The 19,004-nt window shown below is 48.1% G+C and overlaps 1 protein-coding gene across 8 annotated transcripts in view; it reads left to right on the forward strand.

Annotated features, from left to right (window-relative positions):
- Window positions 1-29: 29 nt before the first annotated feature.
- The window catches only part of ERMARD (ER membrane associated RNA degradation), a 33,440-nt gene continuing 14,465 nt past the window's right edge, over window positions 30-19,004 (forward strand). For 2 of the 8 annotated variants that reach the window (XM_042253759.2, XM_060419352.1), the window contains exons 1-13: window positions 30-452; window positions 3,198-3,366; window positions 4,641-4,780; window positions 5,625-5,726; window positions 6,020-6,109; window positions 6,255-6,380; window positions 8,837-8,934; window positions 9,331-9,506; window positions 10,905-11,019; window positions 11,924-12,026; window positions 16,080-16,109; window positions 17,156-17,224; window positions 18,760-18,933. In XM_042253759.2, the coding sequence (XP_042109693.1) occupies window positions 444-452; window positions 3,198-3,366; window positions 4,641-4,780; window positions 5,625-5,726; window positions 6,020-6,109; window positions 6,255-6,380; window positions 8,837-8,934; window positions 9,331-9,506; window positions 10,905-11,019; window positions 11,924-12,026; window positions 16,080-16,109; window positions 17,156-17,224; window positions 18,760-18,933 (1,401 nt within the window). In that variant the 5' untranslated portion in view covers window positions 30-443. Of the gene's footprint in view, window positions 453-3,197; window positions 3,367-4,640; window positions 4,781-5,624; window positions 5,727-6,019; window positions 6,110-6,254; window positions 6,381-8,836; window positions 8,935-9,330; window positions 9,507-10,904; window positions 11,020-11,923; window positions 12,027-16,079; window positions 16,110-17,155; window positions 17,225-18,759; window positions 18,934-19,004 lie in introns of those variants that run through there. The other 6 variants (XM_042253760.2, XM_042253762.2, XM_012183284.5 and 3 more) reach the window with 6 other exon arrangements.

Raw genomic sequence — 19,004 nt, forward strand, 5'->3', positions numbered from 1 at the left:
TCATCCCTCGGCGTCGCGGCTGGAGCCGGAAGTCGTGGAGGCGGCGTCCGGCAGCGGCTGTCGCTGGGCGCGCCTGCGTTCGTCCTTCAGGCTGCGACGCGGGGAGCACCGTCGCGGCTGCAGCCGGTGCGGCGGCGGCGGAGGGCGGGCCGTGTCCGCCCGAGTGGGCGCCTGCTGGACCCCCCCCCGCTTCCGCCCTCGAGCTCCCTGGTGTCGCCGACCCCGCGTTCGGTGGCTCAGGTCCCGGCTGAAGTCTGCGAGGACGTGGCGTGGGGACCGAGCCTGCGCCCTGCGCGCGAGGGGAAGCTCTGCGGCCGCCACCGCGAAGTGCGGGAGCTGTTCCCGGGACCGCGGGCGGGCACGCGCAGCGCGCCGTGGCTTTTAGCCTTTGTTCTGACTGGCCTTCGCCCCAAAGGAAGTGTCCTCTAGGTGGTTCCTTGGCGATGCGGGAAGTATGTGTGGTGATCTGGCCTCTGGTTCACACTTGCAAATTAGAATTGTAGTTGACATCTTTAGGCCGCTTTGATAACGTAAAACTGAATCAAAGGGTCTCATTAACTGGCTGCCTCAGTGGGGTTGCCTCACAATAAAGATTTTACTTTCCTCTCTCAGGGATTTCAGTGTTAATCGATCATCTGTGAGCAGTTTTTAGCTCTAGCTGCTGCTTGTTGAGTGCTGAGTACTGTGTGCCCGGTGCTTTTCAAGTATTATCACTGCAGCTGTAGAAGGTGGTCATGTTTTGCCCCGTTTTACACTTAAAAGTCTCAGGTATGTTAACGTTTCCAAGGCAAGAAGTGGAAAAGAGTCTGAGGAAGAATTCAAATTCAGATCATTCTAGCTCTCAAGCAAAACTCATTCGCACTATCCCATGCTGCTCTGGGCAGGACACTGAAGTACCAAAGATGACACGGAGGGGCACACACGCACGGATGCAGGCTTTGGGGCTTCTAGTGGGAGGACAGGCTCGTCCCTGAGTGTAACACGCAGAAGAGGTATTTATTGTCTTGAGTGGCAGTTAAAGCATTGCAGCGTTTATTATTTGTTGATTTGAGGTTGGATTTTATTTCTTGATTAACAGCAGGGTCTCCTCTTGTCTAAGAGAGTATGAGCTTAGAAAGTTAACCTAGAAGCCAACTTCTAGAATTGCATGTCTGTTTGTAGTAGAATGTAGCCATTCCCCAAATCTGAAGGTCTTGGAGCCTTAGAGAGGTCCATTTCAACTCAGGGTGAAAGTGTTAATTGCCTAGTTGTACAGAACTCTCTGCGACCCCGTGGACTGTAGCCCACCAGGATGCTCTGTCCATGGGATTCTCCAGGCAAGAGTACTGGAGTGGGTTGCCATTCCCCTCTCCAGGGGATCTTCCCGACCGAGGGACTGAACCCGTCTCCTGCATTGCAGGCAGAGTCTTTACCCTCTGAGCCATCAACTAGGGATAGGAGGAGCCAATAATTCATTTAACTTTTGTTTTTCATTTATCATGTTCCAGCATCTGCTGTGTCCTGGGCATACAGTGTTGTGTAAGACCTGGTCTCTCTGCTCCAGGATCTTACTGTTTGGTTGAGTCTGAGGGACGACTGACTGTTGATCCGGTGTCTACAACCGAAAGAGACTTTACTCACAACCTCAGCTGTGAGATTCAGGGCCCACTTTGCTGGTGGAATAGATGCGCTTTTGTGCAGAAAAATCATTTCTGCCGGTCTCCTGTCACTCTAGGACTTCAGTTTGTTCCTTTAGAGTTCAAATGCTTTTTAAAAATGCGAGGAGTCCCTTTTGATGTGAATGTAACCTTTTTGAGTTGTATTTGTGTATTTGTCCAGAGACAGACCACAGGAGTTTTCACACTATGATCATTTGATATAAAGTGCTAACTAGGACTAAAATTGTTAACTAGTCATGTGAAGGATAAAGTGAGATCTCTGAAAGTGTGGAGGAGACGGCAGCTGCAGGAGCAGTCGCTCCAGAGGACTGAAGGAGCTGAGGGAAGCGGCTGCGTTTTAAAGCTTAGACACTTAGAGGAGAGTCCCTGCATGGCTGAAACTCAGGTCTCTGAGGAGGAAACTGTGCTACAGAGCTGCATGGAAGAGCCTGGCAAGGGGGATGCAGAGTTCCAAAGGGAAGTCCCCAGGTGCGTGTGTGTGTGTTTCCGGTGGGCATTCTTGGGCGAAGCTGGTCCTGCAGGTGTTGGGACGATTGCAGACTGGAGTCAGCTGCTGCAGCAGGAGGCGCTGCCTCGCAGGGCAGTGCTCACAGGAGTGCGGGTCACCAGAAAGGCGCAGGAGGTTGCTGGGCTGCAGGCAGGAGGGGCAAGTGCCCCCCCCCCCCCCAGTGCTGTCGCGCAGTGTTCCAAGGAAAGTGTGCTGACTGGCTGAGTGGGTGTCAGCCACAGAGGATTGCTGGATGTGCCCCACAGATCTCTCAGGGAGCGCCTCAGTTGTGGGGCCTGAAAGCATTGGTTGACCTCAAGGCTGAGAGCGGGAATGAAGCTTCTAGGGACAGGAGGAGTGGGCAGGATGATGGGTGACACTGATGGGGACGGGGGAGCTGCAGCCAACTGGCTTCCGAGGCAGGGACCTGCCGAGACTCACTAACACGCCTCACAAAGACACCAGGTCCTTTTCAGACCTAGAACATGATCTCTCTGCAGTTACTGGGTGATCTTAGCATAATGTCAGGAGAATTATGAAGAATCGGTTTTATTTAACTTTTTATGAAAAAGCAGCATGGTTTGCAGCATGGTTTTACACTATGTGGGGAGTCAGAATTATGCATTTTGCTCCACTTTAGCATTATTTAGTGTTTAATTCATTTAGTAGCTTAATTTTCTAGTTTTCTCAGCCCTCATTTAAAAATGCTTATGTTGATAACTTTGGGATAATTTGTGAATGCTGAAAGGAAATGCACTATCCATAAAATATTCCGAGGTTCTGTAAATTCTTATGTTAAAAATATTATGTTTAATAAAAATAACTTAAAATCTTTAAACATTTACTTGAAAATATTTGCATAAGTAATTTTTAGTTAACATTTAATCACAATGTCTTAATCATATAGTTCTTCTGACATCCAGAAAGTGTGTTAACACAGTAACTATTCCTGAGTGTATTCTATAAGACATAATGGAGTTTTCCTGTGACTTAAATATATTATAAAGTTAATATTTTCTGTTAAAGAGTGTGTTTTATGTTTTATATTTCAGATATTAATTGGGGAGCCGATTGCCACCTGTCTTTCTCCTTCAGTGTATGACATGATCTGTAAACTTGGGTTTGAAGTCAGAGAAAATTGCGACATCAGTAGTATTGTAACTCAAAACGGTGAAGTATGCTGGAAGAAAATTACAGACTGCATGGTTTATACAGAATCAGGTTTGTACTTGGCCTGCAGCCCAAATGCCCGTCAATACTGTTCTCTTTAAAATGTCTTAACCTATAAACTTTCCCTTTCTGACCACTGCTTTTTGGGTGAGAAGATGTTATATGAATAGTACAGGCTTAACTGAAAGAGAGAATCGGTATGGAAAGAGAGGGAGTGAAACCAGAGAGGCGCAGGGGAGTGAGGGGAAAGCCGTGGGTGAGGAGGGGGTCGGAGGCTGTGCGGGCTGAGGGCTCTCGGCCTGCAGTCCAGGTGGGAAAGGGAAGCAGACAGAGTCACGAGGTAAGGGTATGGGGACGACCAGTGGTACATACGGCTGCTATTCTGCTATTCTTGTCTTCTAGGCATTCTTGTACCTTTTTTTAAGTAGGGATGTGGACTGGAATATTTTAAAATAGTTGTAAAAATTATAAGCAAACATGCTGTGGCCCGGCAGTCCCACCCAGGAGCACACAGGACAGGTCCAGCCACAGGTGTGAGCGTGAGCCTGTCGCAGGCTGCTCCTTGCAGCCTTCTGTGACGGAGAAGAAAGCAGGGAAGAGCGCGGGAGACAGCCAGATGCCAGGCACGGTGGGGTTGCTCAAACTGCGACGAATGCGCACAAGGGAACATTGTGCGGGGCGAGAGAGAGTAAGGGGGCTCGTCTTTCTGGCCCAGAAATCTCTCTGAGCTGTATGGCAGAGTTAGACAATAGGACATGTAACATTTGCTTGTGTAGGTATGAATATTTCTAAATACACTCAAGAAATGGATAACATTTCTTAAAATATGAAAGCTGCTGTAGGAAGGAGAACTGGTGCAGGAGAGAGACTTCCATCCTTTTATATTTTTGGCTGTGAACCTTGTAAATGTTCAGCCAAAACTTACGGAAAAAACCCTCAAACCGAAAATTTGTATTATAAATATGTTCCAAAATAATAATAATTATTATAAGTTAATGTCATTGGAAATCTCCTAGTCTAATAATGTTACATTAAAAAGTCAGGTTAAGGTATTATATATACAAACTTACATACAGGTAAAGAAATTTTAAAAATATTTTTTGTCTTATTTGAACCTTTCTGTATTTTTGAAACTCTCTGACAGTTTTTCTTTTATGATCAGGTAAACACATATGTAACTTATTTTCCACAACATGAGTATCTTTGTTTTAAGTTCAGTTTAAACTGGTTCTCAATTTTGTGGAAATTTCATCACTGAAGCACTTTGGCAATGTAGGCATTTTCGTCACACAATGTGGCGCTCACTTGCTTTCTCACCCTTGCAGCCCAGGGTCTGGACCACCGGGAAAGCGTGCGGCTGCTGGGCCCCGTGTGCCAGGCCGTCCACCTGTATCTGTCGTCTCTGCCCAAGGGGGAGTTTGAAGTTCAGTACGCACCAGCGCTCCAGTGGACAGGTGTTCCAGAGGTTTGGCTTTTGAACAGCAACAAAGTCTTAGAAATGAAAGATTGTAGATCCCGCGTAGAGGCTTTTGCTCCTTGCTGATTTTACAGGGGTCTCCTCTGTCCTCTGGGCCCTGGGCTATGAGAAGGCTTGAGTACTGTGAGGGAAAGCTGGAGCTGTCTCCAAGCCTGAGCTGGGAGACACCCTTTGCCCAGAGGACGTTTCTGGATACGGTGCCAGGATCCGGGTTCTGGGAGGTGGTTTGGTGCATGGGTGCTGCTGGTCCCAGGACAGAAAGACTGGGCAGCTCCAAAAGAAAAAGAAAGACCTTCCAGACTGATGGAAAGATGTTCTTGAGGCACTGGGACGGGGGGACTCGAGGTGGGGACGCTTGGCTTGTTGAGGGCGGCAGAAGGGAGGTAGGGTAGTTCAAGGTTCAAGCCAGCTGTTTCCCTTGGTGCATTAAATGGTCACAGAAGAGCAGTAACTATGAAAATGTGACTCTAAAGTGCTTGGCTTCCTCATTCGGAGTGGCAGGGCCGTCCCTCCTCCCTGTGCAGCAGCTGCCTTATCTACGTTTTAAGACATGATCAAACTGAGATACAAGATTTAGGTCCAAGCATTTGACTTTCCAGTTTAGAGTCATGCCAAATTCATTGCTTCCCAAAACCTCCTTTAGGTATTCAAATGTTTTTCTTGATTCTTTGTATTTTGTTATATTTATATAAAAAATATTTACCTACACCAAAACAGTCATTAAAATATGCTAATTAAATCTTTAGAGGTTTGAATTTCATTAATATAATTGTGACTTTGAGAAATAATGCTTATTGAACATGAATTCTGACACGTGTCTTATTCTAAACAGTTATTTCCTGAAATACTTGACGCCTTGAGAAGTCTTGAATCTCCCAGTATTTCTCTCAGCCTCATGAAGCTCACGTCCTGTCTGGAGCGAGCCCTGGGTGACGTAAGTGTGAGGACTCTTTCACTGTTGGTCCTGTAAAGTGTCTGAATGAACAGTAAACTGTTTTGCAGTTTCACTGAGATTTATAGATTTTAATTATTATTTTCCTGTATAATCACTTGGCACAGATTTTTGAAATATTTTTCTTTTTGAATGGTTGTGAGATCAGAAACATCAGTGTCTCCAGTTCTTTCCTCCCCTCCTGTGTACAGACACTTGCTTTGTGGGTGATATTTTGGTTAATGTGATTTGGCTCATTGTAATACAGTTGTTATACAAGTTTGTTTGAATTTCAGGTATATTTACTGATTGGGAAGGACTGCCCCTTTCTTTTAAGAGACCTGCTCGCATCTGAGGAACTTGCTCAAGTCTTCGGGCAGCCTGTGGTAAGCTTGTCCAGTTAAAACTGATGGAGGAAAAAGGGCCCAAAACAATCAGTGTTAACTCTATTTTTGTTTCTCAAAAATTGATGCTATGTTAGGAAAAAAAATAATTATTTCAGGGATTCAAGCTTACTTTCCTTTCCCACAGACCCTTCTACCAAAATTGCCATGTTTCCAGCCAAAGACACACCTCTCTCTCGTCCTGCTGCTGTGCTTCGATGAGAGCCTCTGGTGTGGTGGCCTCAGGTGTGAGAGCTTCTGGTGTGATGAGCAGGTGTGATGAGCAGGTGTGATAGCCTCAGGTGTGGGGCCCCTGGTGTAAGAGCTTCTGGTGTGATGAGCAGGTGTGATGAGCAGGTGTGATAGCCTCAGGTGTGGGGCCCCTGGTGTAAGAGCTTCTGGTGTGATGAGCAGGTGTGATGAGCAGGTGTGATAGCCTCAGGTGTGGGGCCCCTGGTGTAAGAGCTTCTGGTGTGATGAGCAGGTGTGATAGCCTCGGGTGTGGAGCCTCTGGTGTAAGAGCTTCTGGTGTGATGAGCAGGTGTGATGAGCAGGTGTGGAGCCTCTGGTGTAAGAGCTTCTGGCGTGATGAGCAGGTGTGGTAGCCTCAGGTGTGGGGCCCCTGGTGTAAGAGCTTCTGGTGTGATGAGCAGGTGTGATAGCCTCAGGTGTGGAGCCTCTGGCGTGATGAACACATTTGATGACCTCGTGTGTGGAGCCTCTGGTGTGATGACGCTGGAGGAATAGCCTCTGATATAGTAACCTGTGGGGGCCAGGCAAATGAGAAATTTGAAGTCTATTGATCTCACTGATTGTGTATTATAATAGTAATTCTAGAAGATATAATGCTAATGTATTCAAGAGTAACATTTTAATCCTTTAAAAAGTGATATTCAGTTCAGTTCAGTTTAGTTCGGCACTCAGTCATGTCCAACTCTCTGCGACCCCATGAACTGCAGCATGCCAGGCCTCCCTGTCCATCACCAACTCCTCGTGTTCATCAAGTCGGTGATGCCATCCAGCCATCTCATCTTCGGTCGTCCCCTTCTCCTCCTGCCCCCAATCCCTCCCAGCATCAGGGTCTTTTCCAGTGAGTCAACTCTTCGCATGAGGTGGTCAAAGTATTGGAGTTTCAGCTTCAGCGTCAGTCCTTCCAGCGAACACCCCGGAGTGATCTCCTTGCAGTCCAAGGGACTCTCAAGAGTCTTCTCCAACACCACAGTTCAAAGGCATCAATTCTTTGGCACTCAACTCTCTTCACAGTCCAATTCTCACATCCATACATGACCACTGGAAAAACCATAGCCTTGACTAGATGGACCTTTGTTGGCAAAGTAATGTCTCTGCTTTTGAATATGCTATCTAGGTTGGTCATAACTTTCCTTCCAAGGAGTAAGCATCTTTTATTACAATTTTATTATTTTAAAAAATCAATATTTTTAACATGTGAGAAAGTATACCTTTTGCAGGTACTGAAAGTTAAGTTGAAAAAAAAAATTAGATGCCAGTTTAAAAATGGGTACTTTTTCAAAGTCTTCTTGAGGCCACATGATCATGATTTTCTAAGACCAGTGAGTAACCTTCAGGCAACTGAATAAGTCAGGTCAAGGTGAAGAAGCAAGTCAGGGTGGTGCCCACCAGGAGGACGTTTACAGACGGGACTCACTGAGAAACTGTTGTCAGTGAAGCTTTCCCAGGCGTCCTGGTGGTCCGTTGCTGCGTGTCAGCTTGGGGCCGTTCCCTTTGGTGGAGCGTGTGGAGTGCAGCACGGGCTGCTCGCCGTCACCCTGGACTCTTAGGCCCCTGGTCTTGCTCTGTCCTCTGTTTCTGCCTGTGTTGTGCAGTGAGCCTGCTGTCAACCCGCAGCCCTTTCAGCTCCCGGGTAATTTTCCTAGGTCCTTGGCATATATACTTGTAATTTCCCAGATGGTATGAACAGTTAATCTAAAATAATAGTAAATTTGGAGCGAGTCACATTCAATTATTGATGTTGCTGTAGTTCTCGATATTTAATTAAGTTCATATTAAAGTGTTTTAAGTTAGGGTGAGAGCCAGGGCTACTTGGAGTAGCCCGGAAGGACTGGCTGTCAGACGTTCTGGTGCTGAGTTGAAACCCTTGTGTGAGTTCCTGCCCCTGAGGGCATCCAGAGCACCCGTCTCCCCTTCCCCCCGAGTCTGCAGGTGAAAGAAGCAGCTTCAGCCCTTTCCTGAGTCTCTGGGAGGCTCAGCTCCTCTTTCCTACGACACGGGCTTGAGTCCTCCTGGTCTCTGAGCAGCTTCCGTGTGTTCTGAATCTCCTGTGGCGCGTGGCGCTGCTCACCCAGAGAAGCCCGGGAAGGTGTCGGTGTTGCAGCTGGGCGCGCAGGGCCCTTGTACTGGAGGGCCTTCACTTTGTGCTGATGCGTAGGAGGATGGGGCAGGTGAACGGAGAGCTTCGAGTCAGACAGGAGGCCGAGCCCTGGGGCCTCTGCACCCTTGGGCTCCCCCCCCCCCCCCGCCTGCATGCCTCTCACATGCGGGCTGCGAGCACAGCATCTCCCTCAGAGGCCGTCCCCAGGGTGAGGGGTAAGGAAACGTGGGGAGGCGTCTGACACGAGTGCTCGGCACGCTCGGGTCCGTTCCTGTGTCCCCCGTGCTCGGCACTCGTGGCCCCCTCGGTTCCGGGGAGGAAAGCTCACGTGGTCCCAGCTGGGTTGGCTCCTCAGTAACCCGGTGCCCTGCCCCCCCCAGATGGACGTGCTCAAGGTCTTCGTGGGCTCCCCGCGTGGGCTCAACCTCCGCAACGTCCTGTGGCACGGCTTCGCGGCCCCTCGGGAGGTTCCGCCCAAGTAGGTGCTCGGGGAGGCGTGCGCGCGCTTTCTTCATACGCCGAGAAGTTTGTTTTATTTTGAGTTTCCCATCAAGGGAAGATGTATTTTGAGACAAATAAGAGAGTTTGGGTTCAGGATATTGAAGACAAAACTGGACGTCAGTGGCCGAATGGCTGCTGTGGTGATCTGGTTGCGATTTCGCTGACTTATGCTCAGCGGTGGAATGGTGCCATGCCCGGCTTCCGCTGGGTGGGGTCCTCGGTCTCAGCTCACCGGTTCCTGAGAGGTCACTGGTCCTCTGGACCACTGCACAGCTGCGCCCCCACAGCCAGTGGGATTTTCTGCAACTTGATACTGTCTTGCTTTTTAAATTTTAAGCTTTTTTTTAAGTAGAGCCTTTTATACGTGTGCCAGGCCCGTGTTTCTGGCAGCGCTCTGTGCTGTTCCCTCTAGATACTGCTCGATGATGCTGCTGCTGACAGCAGGCTTGGGCCAGCTGCTGAAGGGCTTCCTTCAACAGGCGAACCTCACGTTGGCGCATCGGCCTTTCGTGACCCTCGCGAGCGTAGAGGATCTGATTGTCTTTCCTGGCAAGTACCGATTTCATGTTTTTCTTGGACTCCGTCTTTGTAAAGATATTTATAGCATTATTAAGCAGCACTGAGGCTCGAGCTCTGTGGAAGGAACAGTTACTCTCCAGGGGCAACATGCCTTTGAAAGTTCCATGAAGACCCTCTTGAACTTTGCCACATGAATCCTCCCCTCTTCGCATGGTGCCCCCAGGTTTGGCACCGGGAGTCTGACAGTCACGGCTACGTGAGTCAGTGTTGATATTATTGAATAACATTAACAATGTTGATCAGTGTTACTGATGCTAATTGACGTGAGCCAGTGTTAATGCTAAAGCAGCCTCTCGTGCAGGTGTGCGGCTTGGGCCCGTCTGTGGCGTGCGCCCCTTCTCCTCTCGGCCCTCTTGCTCTGCTCTCTTGATGGTGTGGCCAGACGTGCCGCTCGTAAGTTCTCCTGTGTCGTCCTTGGCTTCCCTGGAGGCTCAGTGGAAGAGAACCCCTCTGCCAACCCAGGAGACGAGGGTTCCATCCCTGGGTTGGGAAGATCCCCTGGAGAAGGAAATGGCAACCCACTCTAGTATTCTTGCCTGGGAAACCCCACGGTCAGAGGAGCCCGGGGCTACAGTCCACGGGGCCACCAAGAGCTGGGCCCAACCGAGCAACTAAACAACAGCAAATATCATCTTTTGGTTTGTTTTATCGTGTCGAAGTCTTACCAGATTAATGAGGTTGAGGACGCAGGACTTCAAGAGAACAGATAAACGCCGCGTCTGCTCCAGGCCCACTCCTTTTCCTGTTTGGCGGTAGACATGCCGAGTCTGTATTTGCTGATGAAAACCCTGGGAAGAGTACACAGCGTCTTGGCCCCAGTGGCCTTAGCCTTTTGGTATCGTGGAATCTTTGGTAGCCTGGTGACTGCCAATAGCGTATATTTTTAAGACCTTACGTGTGTAGAGCAGTTTTAAGTTTACAGCAGAATCAGGAAGGAGGTGCAGAGGCTCGCCCACCCGTCCGCCTTGTCAGCATCTCTCACCAGCTGGGACATCGGTTGCCACGGATGGATGAGCCTACATGGACCCGGCACGGCCGCCTTAAGGCCAGAGTTTACCTTTGGGTTCACTCTTGCTCCCGTAATCTTTGGAAGATGTATTTTCTTGGTCAGTGTAGTCAGCCAGCTGCCCCTGAACTCTTCTGCTCACACAGTTGCAGCCTACGTGTGGGGGCCTGGGCCCCCATAGAGTGCCCGTGGCCACCTACAGCCCTGGCCTCATTCAGGCAGCCTCACTCTTAGACGGCACGCATTGCCCACGGTCCATCTTCTTAAAGAGGTCGGCCCAGTGGCGCCACTCCCCAAGCGTGTTCACACCTTTTTCCAGTTGATCAGTGTGATTGTGCTTAAAAACATTTGCTGTTTTACAGATGTCCCTTCGGAGGTGCTTTCCGTATTAGAAGAAGTGATGAAGAAGTCCACTTTTATACTGAAAATCATGTTGCCGTATTGGGAAGTTGCATTAACCAAGTTAAAGTCTCACAGGTACCTGCAGGGTGGCTTTACAGAGTGGGCACTGGTGGTCTGGAGGCCAGGCCTTCCTAGAAGCCTCTGCCCCCCGTGCTGTGTTGCTGTTGGAGTAAAAGCAAACAGGAGTCGACCGAGCATGAATTATCTTCCTGTAATTAATTAAGAGGCATCTTGTAATTGTGTTTTAAACATTTTTTGTTTGTTTTATGGTACAGTTTTATATAGTTAATAATGAAAATTATTTTAATTAAATTTTTATTTTAGAAATTAAGAAATCGTTTTGGCTGCTCTGTGCACCTCGCAGGACCCCAGTTCCCTGATCAGGGATTGAGCCCGGGCCACGGCTGTGGAAACCCAGGGTCCTAACCACTCGGCCACCAAGGAGCGCCCCAATAGTTCCTGTTTTGAATCAACTCATTAGCATTTTTCAAGCTCTTCCTGTGACTGAAACACGGTGTGGAGTGTTAGAGAGTCAGGAGAGAAGGAGGTTGTCAGTTGCCTCCGTTCCCCGGGGAGCAGGCCCCGGATGTTGCCCTGGGAGGTCAGCGGGCTCCACTTCCCTCCCCGTTACTCTGTCCTGATGCAGACACTCGATTGGAAGCCGTGAGAGCCCGCCGGCTCCCTGGTGTCTGAGTACCTTTTAGATGAAGCGAGCTTGGCAGGTATTCGGTGGCGTTTTATTCTGCTGCAGCAACTGAAAATGTCTCATCATGCAGTGAAACACCGGAAGGCCGTTTCATTGTCACTCGTCTTGTGAGACCTTGATTCTGCTTCTGTTTCTTACGTTAGTGAGTAGTATCACCCCTCGCTGCTTTGACGCACGCTGGTGCCCTCTGGAAAGCAGCAGCCTTATTGCGGCGTTACTGCCAGAGTTTACCTTTAAAACATGGAGTTTTACTGATTTCCCTCCGTCTCACAGGTTTGCTGACTGTGCCATTTTACTGTTGGTGCAGCTGGAGACTGGACTCAGGAAGGCGTTTGCTGAAGTTAACGAGTGTCCAAAGAGGCTTCTCACTGCTGAGGTGCGCCTGCTCTGGCGGTCGGTGCTGGTCGTTGCTGCTGTATTGACAGCTTTCTGTCTCTAATTAAAGGTTTTACTATCTTGTTTTTGTTTACCGTTAAATGGATTTTCTCACAAGAACTTTCTTTGGAAGGCTTGACTGTCATTTTTTGTGGTTTCCTACTTTGATTTTGTATGACATATTTATCTGTGATTCTTCCCTTGTGGCTCAGCTCATAAAGAATCTGACTGCAGTGCGGGAGGCCTGGGTTGGGAAGATCCCTGGAGAAGGGAAAGGCTACCCAGTCCAGTATTCTGGCCTGGAGAATTCCACGGACTGTGAATTCCATAGTCTGTGAGATTGTAAAGAGTCAGACACGACTGGGCAGGATAAAAATGGGGAAAAAAATTCTCAGTCATTTTTTAAACTTAACGATGTCATAAAAGCGGTTGATGCTCATGCTTCCTCTGTAACCCCACAAGGTGGGCATGGGTGGTCTGCAGCTTGCCTTCTCTAAAGACACTGCTTCCTTTTGGCCAGAGCTGCCGGTGGTGCTTGGACAGGCCTCTGAGGGGCCATGTCCCAGTGGGCTATGGGAGAACCCATCAGCTAGGGAAAGGGAGAATGCATATTATCGGACGAGCACAAGCATCTGCTGTACCTGGTGTTCCTGCTTCTTTCCCTAGTTCATCTTCCTCTTTTTGCCCCGTAAATAGGCGTCCCTCAAAAAGTCCTGCCCTCACCCTGCTAGTTGTCCTCACCCTGCTAGTCTTCTTTATATGCCTACCCTGGGAGAGCTCACATGTCCAGTGTCTGAAGCTGTTACCTGTGTGGGAGCAACGCCAATCAGAAAATACTCTGAAACTGATGGAAACGGAAGCCCCGCATGGCACAAGTTGCTGATGCCGCTAAAGCAGTACTAAGAGGGTGGTTGAGAGCGTTAAGTTCCAGCCGTCTTCAAGGCATTCTTTCCAACTCACAGTTCTTTGATCTCCTGTGTTACATTTACACCTGTTTGTTGAATATGTTTATAGGAGCTTTCCCCAGCACCCAGATTTACTTTGCTTCAAAAAAGGCATTTTTTTCCTTCCACAAATTTGTTCTCTGATATTCCTTACTATCCTTATTCTAAACATGATTTTGCCCCTCCTACCGTCTTGTTGGGGCTTCTCCTTTGTCCTTGGACTTGGGTATCTTTTTTCGGTGGGATCCAGCATTCTCCTGTTGATGGTGGTTCAGCAGTGAGCTACGATTTTGGAGTTATCGCGGGGGAAGATGAGCGCACATCTTTCTACTCCGCCATCTGCCGACGTGCAAAAAACTAAGATCTTGGCATCTGGTCCTATCACTTCATGGCAAATAGATGGGGAAACAATGGAAACAGTGACAGACTTTATTTTCTTGGGCTCCAAAATCACTGCAGATGGTGACTGCAGCCATGAAATTAAAAGATGCTTACTCCTTGGAACAAAAGCTATGACCAACCTAGACAGCATATTAAAAAGCAGAGACATTACTTTGCTGACAAAGGTCCGTAGTCAAAATTATGGTTTTTCCAGTAGTCATGTATGGATGTCAGAGTTGATCCATAAAAAAGGCTGAGCTCTGAAGAATTGATGCTTTTGAACTGTAGTGTTGGAGAAGATTCTTGATAGTCCCTTGGACTGCAAGGAGATCCAGCCAGTCCATCCTAAAGGAGATCAGTTCTGAGTGTTCATTGGAAGGACTGATGTTGAAGCTGAAACTCCAGTACTTTGGCCACCTGATGTGAAGAACTGACTCATTGGAAAAGACCCTGATGCTGGGAAAGATTGAAGGCGGGAGGAGAAGGGCATGACAGAGGATGAGATGGTTGGATGGCATCACTGACTCGATGGACGTGAGTCTGAGAAAGCTCCGGAAGTTGGTGAAGGACAGGGGGGCCTGGCGCCTTGTGGTCCACGGGGTCGCGAGGAGTCGGACGCGGCTCTGTCCTCGTCGTGGCCCCCCATCAGCTTCAGTGCCATCTGTGCTCTGCCTGCCCTCCATCCTCCTGTGCATCACCCTGCGGGTCGGTCCTGCCCCCGACTTAACCCCGTGGTCCATCCGTGCTCGGCCTCGCTGGCTCACATGTCGCTCACCTGAACCTGTCTCACAGGTCTTTGTGCTTCCCCTCCTCCTCTAATCTGTTCTCACACTGCCACTGATTATTTGCTAAGTTTATGGTAATTCCTGTGTCTTCTATGACCCCATCTCGCCTGATTGCACTGCTCGTGTTTCTGCATGGTGTAAAGGATCTCAGAGTCTGGCCCCAGTCTTTCTGCATTTTGCTCTCTACCTGATTTCTCCAGCATCCTTTAGACCCCTTGCGCGTTCCTGGGCACGCACACCGCTCCTGTTCCTTGCCCGCTGTCCCGTTGCGGCCACAGGGGTGACCTCCCAGCGCCTGGCCTGCTCAGCCCTAACACTGCTCCCCTGCCCTCTGTCTGCCTCATGTGGAGGTGGCTCTGCTCTGCACTGCTGGGGGGCCTCTGGCCCTGCCCTTGGGGCCGCTGCCCACACCCAGTGCCTCTCACTGGCTCCACCGAGCCCAGTGCTGGGGAGCGAAGCTTGGCCTCCAGTGCAAAGAGCCGGAGCCCCAGCGTCCGCTCTCGTCTGCGTGTCTTCGAATTGACGGCGTCGTGTCCTGGCCATTCAGTGCACGACTCTGGTTTGTGAATTTGGTCATTTAGTTGTGATTTCACTGCACAAGTATGTACTGCGGCTGTTTCTGCAGAGGATACAGTTTATCGAATAATGCCTTAAATTTTAGCCCAGACTTTTATCCAGAACAAACCTAACATCAGTGTACTGATGAGTGAGTGGCAGTCACTCAGTCGTATCTGACTGTTTACGACCCCATGGGCTGTAGCCTGCAGGCTTGTCCATGGAATTCTCCAGGCAAGAACACTGGAGTGGGTTGCCATTTCCTCCTCCAGGGGATCGTCCCATCCCAGGGATTGAACACGGGTCTCCTGCATTGCAGGCAGTTTCTTAACCGTCTGAGCCACCAGGGAAAGCTACTTTTAAGAGACATTTCTAAGTATAAAGACAAGTCAGCTTAAAAGTATCAGCAAATATGTGATTGACTTTATCTTATAATCTGTAGACAGTACGTTAGAATATGTAATGAATCCATATACCTTTTCCAAATAACTGAGACAGAAGTAGCAATAAAGTTATAAACGACAGTCATCAAACAGATGAAATAAGTTAGATGAAGCTTCTCTCTCAGAGACATGGGGACTGGGCAAGTGGTCAGGAAGGAAAGACAATGTGCTTTTAGCTTTATACAAAAAATAATGTTCATGCAGTTTACTTATAAGGTGAAACAAATGAAAATACTTTGTAAACCTATAAATTGCTTCTGCAAATTCTATGATGATTTTATGGCATAAGATCTCTTGAGAGTCAATGGAGTTTGTGAAGATGAGTGAGACTTTGTGACTTTTTAGAAGCTTCTGTGTATTAGGGGTGCAAGAGACGATATTTATACCAATTCTGTGAAACAAGATAGAAGTTAATTTCCTTCATTTATGGAGATAAGTGAGAAGTTCAGTCTTTTTGAGGAAGAGGTGGGGATATTTAGTAGGCAGTTGAATACTTACAGTAGAGCTCAGGAGAGATTTTAGCATCAGCAGAACAGGTTTGGGAGTATAGGGGCTTTAGAGCCATCTGCACGGTAATACATGTTGAAGAATGTTTGGTAATATTAAAATGAAAATCTGTTGGTAAGCCATTAGTAGAGGTGCTCTGTGTGTGTGAGTATTGATTCGTGAAGCTGTGGGATCCTGAGTGGCAGACGCACCTGGATTGCTGTGTGTGTGAGGGCGGCAGTCTCACGGGGCTTGTTCCCCAGGATCGCTGTATCTTCCTGCCTTGCGTATCGTGCTCACGTTGTCAGCGACATCCTTCCCAAAGTGTTGCTAGATAAAGTTTTATTTACAAATGAAGGCTTCATACTTGTGGCGCCGTGCTAGAATTTTTTCCTGCTTTGAATAATGTCACACGACTTGTATCTTGCTTTAATTGTTTATTTTCTTTCCTTTTCTGAAGTCAACAGCTCTTTATACTACCTTCGATGAAGTAAGTAAACCTCCAAGATATCTTGAGACAAACAGAACATTGTATTTGCTTAAAATAAAAATCAAAATACAAAATTAAAAATAAAATTAAATTAATTTGATTAATTTTAATTAATTAAATGAAATTAAATCAATCAAATTAAAAACCATAAATCATATGCTTGCAGAAAAATAATATGCTTATGCTTATTCACATGGAGAAGGCCATGGCAACCCACTCCAGTGTTCTTGCCTGGAGAATCCCAGGGACGGGGGAGCCTGGTGGGCTGCCGTCTATGGGGTCACACAGAGTCGGACACGACTGAAGCGACTTAGCAGCAGCAGCAGCAGCAGCTTATTCGCATAAGCAGAAAAAATGAGAAAGCTGATGATAGTGTTGAGTATAGCTTTCAGGCTAATTATTAATTATGGAAAGGCCATAAAATACATGTACACTCTTGTATGTATGTATACACACACCAGGTACAGTGTTTGAAGATACACACAAACACGTATATACACATATACACAAACTACCCATAAACACACACACGTTTATGCACATGTGAGTGTGTGTTAGTTGCTCGGTTGTGTCCCCCTCTTTGTGGCTCCATGGACGCTAGCCCTCCGGGCCCCAGGCTCCATGGGGTTCTCCAGGCAAGAACGCTGGAGTGGGCTGGCATTCCCTTCTCCAGGGGATCTTCCTGACCCAGGGATGGAACCTGGGTGTCTGCATTGCAGGTGGACTCTTGACCGTCTGAGCCACCAGGGAAGCCCGTATATGCACATACATGTACACAAACATATATGACACATGTACACACGGAAACACACAGAAACACATGGAAGCATCCATGCATTAAGAATGCATGGATAGAGCTTCTTAAACTCATTATATTGGTTATATTCCTAAATAGGTGGTTGCTACTTTCTTAAGACTGCCCTAATTTAACCTGCTTTGGACCTAACACATGTCATATCGCATGTACAGGATCTTTTGATACTGAAAGTCCTGTGTGTGTATACTTGTATACCAGTTAATCAACTTACTTCTTTTTGCTGTTTTAGATATTGGCAAAACACTTGAATGATGGTAAAATCAACCAACTTCCTCTTTTCCTGGGAGAACCTGCAATGGTAAAGTGTCAGGCATCTATAGTTTGATACCCTGCTACTTACCAGTTTGATTAGCTCTTCTCAAAAATGACATTAATTTTGTCTTGTTTCCTGCCCAGAAGTGCCTCCGAAGCATTCACATGTGTGAACTCCACTGTCTTTGCAGCTGACGTTGGCTGAGCTCTGAGCAAGCTCAGGTCCTGTGCTTTGTGCTGGTTATTCAGACGTCCTTTCCCTAGGACCTGAGGACTTAAGTCACCCTGGTCCTAAGAGTGAATTTGTGGGTCATGTGAATTTATTGATGAAATGTGTGAGAGCGTTGGTTGTTTAGCCACGTCCGTCTCTTTGTGAGCCCATGGACTGTATGTATGTAGCCCACCACGCTCTCTGTCCATGGGATTCTCCAGGCAAGAATACTGGAGTGGGTAGCCATTCCCTTCTCCAGAGGATCTTCCTGACTCAGAGATAGAACCCAGGTCTCCTGTGTTGCAGGCAGATTCTTGACCATCTGAGCCTCCAGGGAAGCCCATATGTGCCGGTAGCAGGGACTGTATTTGCTTTATGAACAAAAACAAAGTCAGATGTGGCTAGTAAGATAGAGTTGGATGAAAAGATAATTTTTTAGAACTGTTTTCTATTTGTCCAATTTTTGTATTTTATGAGGATATTGCAGTGACTTCTTTGGACTGTAAATAGATTTTAACTCGGAGTTGGCATCCTGGGTTCCAGTCCCCTCTGTGTGACGTCGGTCACTCCTTTCTGCTACCAGGAAGTTAGCGTGATTGGACTCGTTTATCTAAAGCTCTTTTTCATCTTGAATCTCTGTGACTCCTCTGTCCAGTGGCAGTTTGCCTGAATCAGAAAATTTGGTTTTCTGACTCTTTTTCCTCTGCCTGTGGAAGAGTCCTTGAACATTTGCCATTATGAAAACAGCCGTGTCTTCACAGGGCTTCAAAAATAAAAGGGTGATCTGAGAAAGGACAGGTGAGAAAGAGGGATGAGGGGAAAGAAAACCGGTGTTGTCGTGAGCACAGCTGTGGGTTCCCGGTGTGCTCAACACAGTCCTCCTCCTTCAGGGGGTGAGGCTGGGAATGGTGCTGCTACCAAGCACTGGAGCCGTGCAGGCAGCTCTGCAGCCCTGGTTGCACAGTCCTCCTGACTTGCCAGGTTCTTGTCAGTCTGCCAAGGAACAGGTGCAGAAACGCAGCTCCCCAGGAGATCCAGCCTGAGCAGCGGGGCTCCTGCCTGAGGTCGTGGGGTGCAGTTCCAGAGGACAGGGCTTCCCAGGAGTGTCCAGGCCTCGGGTAGCAGGGTGCCGACACACAGAAGGGAGGTCCCGCAGGAGAACGCAGCAGAGGCGGCGGGTGTAGTGAGAAGCCGAGGGGTCCCGGGTGACTTGGTGCTTACCTGCTCCGTGACCTTGACTGACTCTGGGTTCCAGGCTCACTTTTCCGTAATGAACACTGCTGCTTTGGCTTGCCCTTTCTGGGCCTTCAGACTCCCTTCTTTCTGCTGAGAACACTAACCACACATTTTTTGTGTCCTTTTTTTGGTAGGAATTTCTCTGGGATTTCCTAAACCATCAGGAGGGTCCCCGTCTAAGAGATCGGCTAAGCCACGGGGAAGTCAGTTTACCTGAATTTCCGAAAGAAGCAGCCGGTCAGCTGCTTGCGTTTTCCTTTGTCCTTTTACTCAGGTTTATTGATGGAGATCTGTTAGCAGCGTGTAAGGTAAGGTGTGGGGAGGAAGACGTCTCGTTAGAGTCCCTCCTTCAGTTGAGCGGGAATGGGGTTGTTTTCAA

This window comes from Ovis aries, chromosome 8, assembly GCF_016772045.2.
Source record: "Ovis aries strain OAR_USU_Benz2616 breed Rambouillet chromosome 8, ARS-UI_Ramb_v3.0, whole genome shotgun sequence".
Taxonomy (NCBI): Eukaryota; Metazoa; Chordata; class Mammalia; order Artiodactyla; family Bovidae; genus Ovis; species Ovis aries.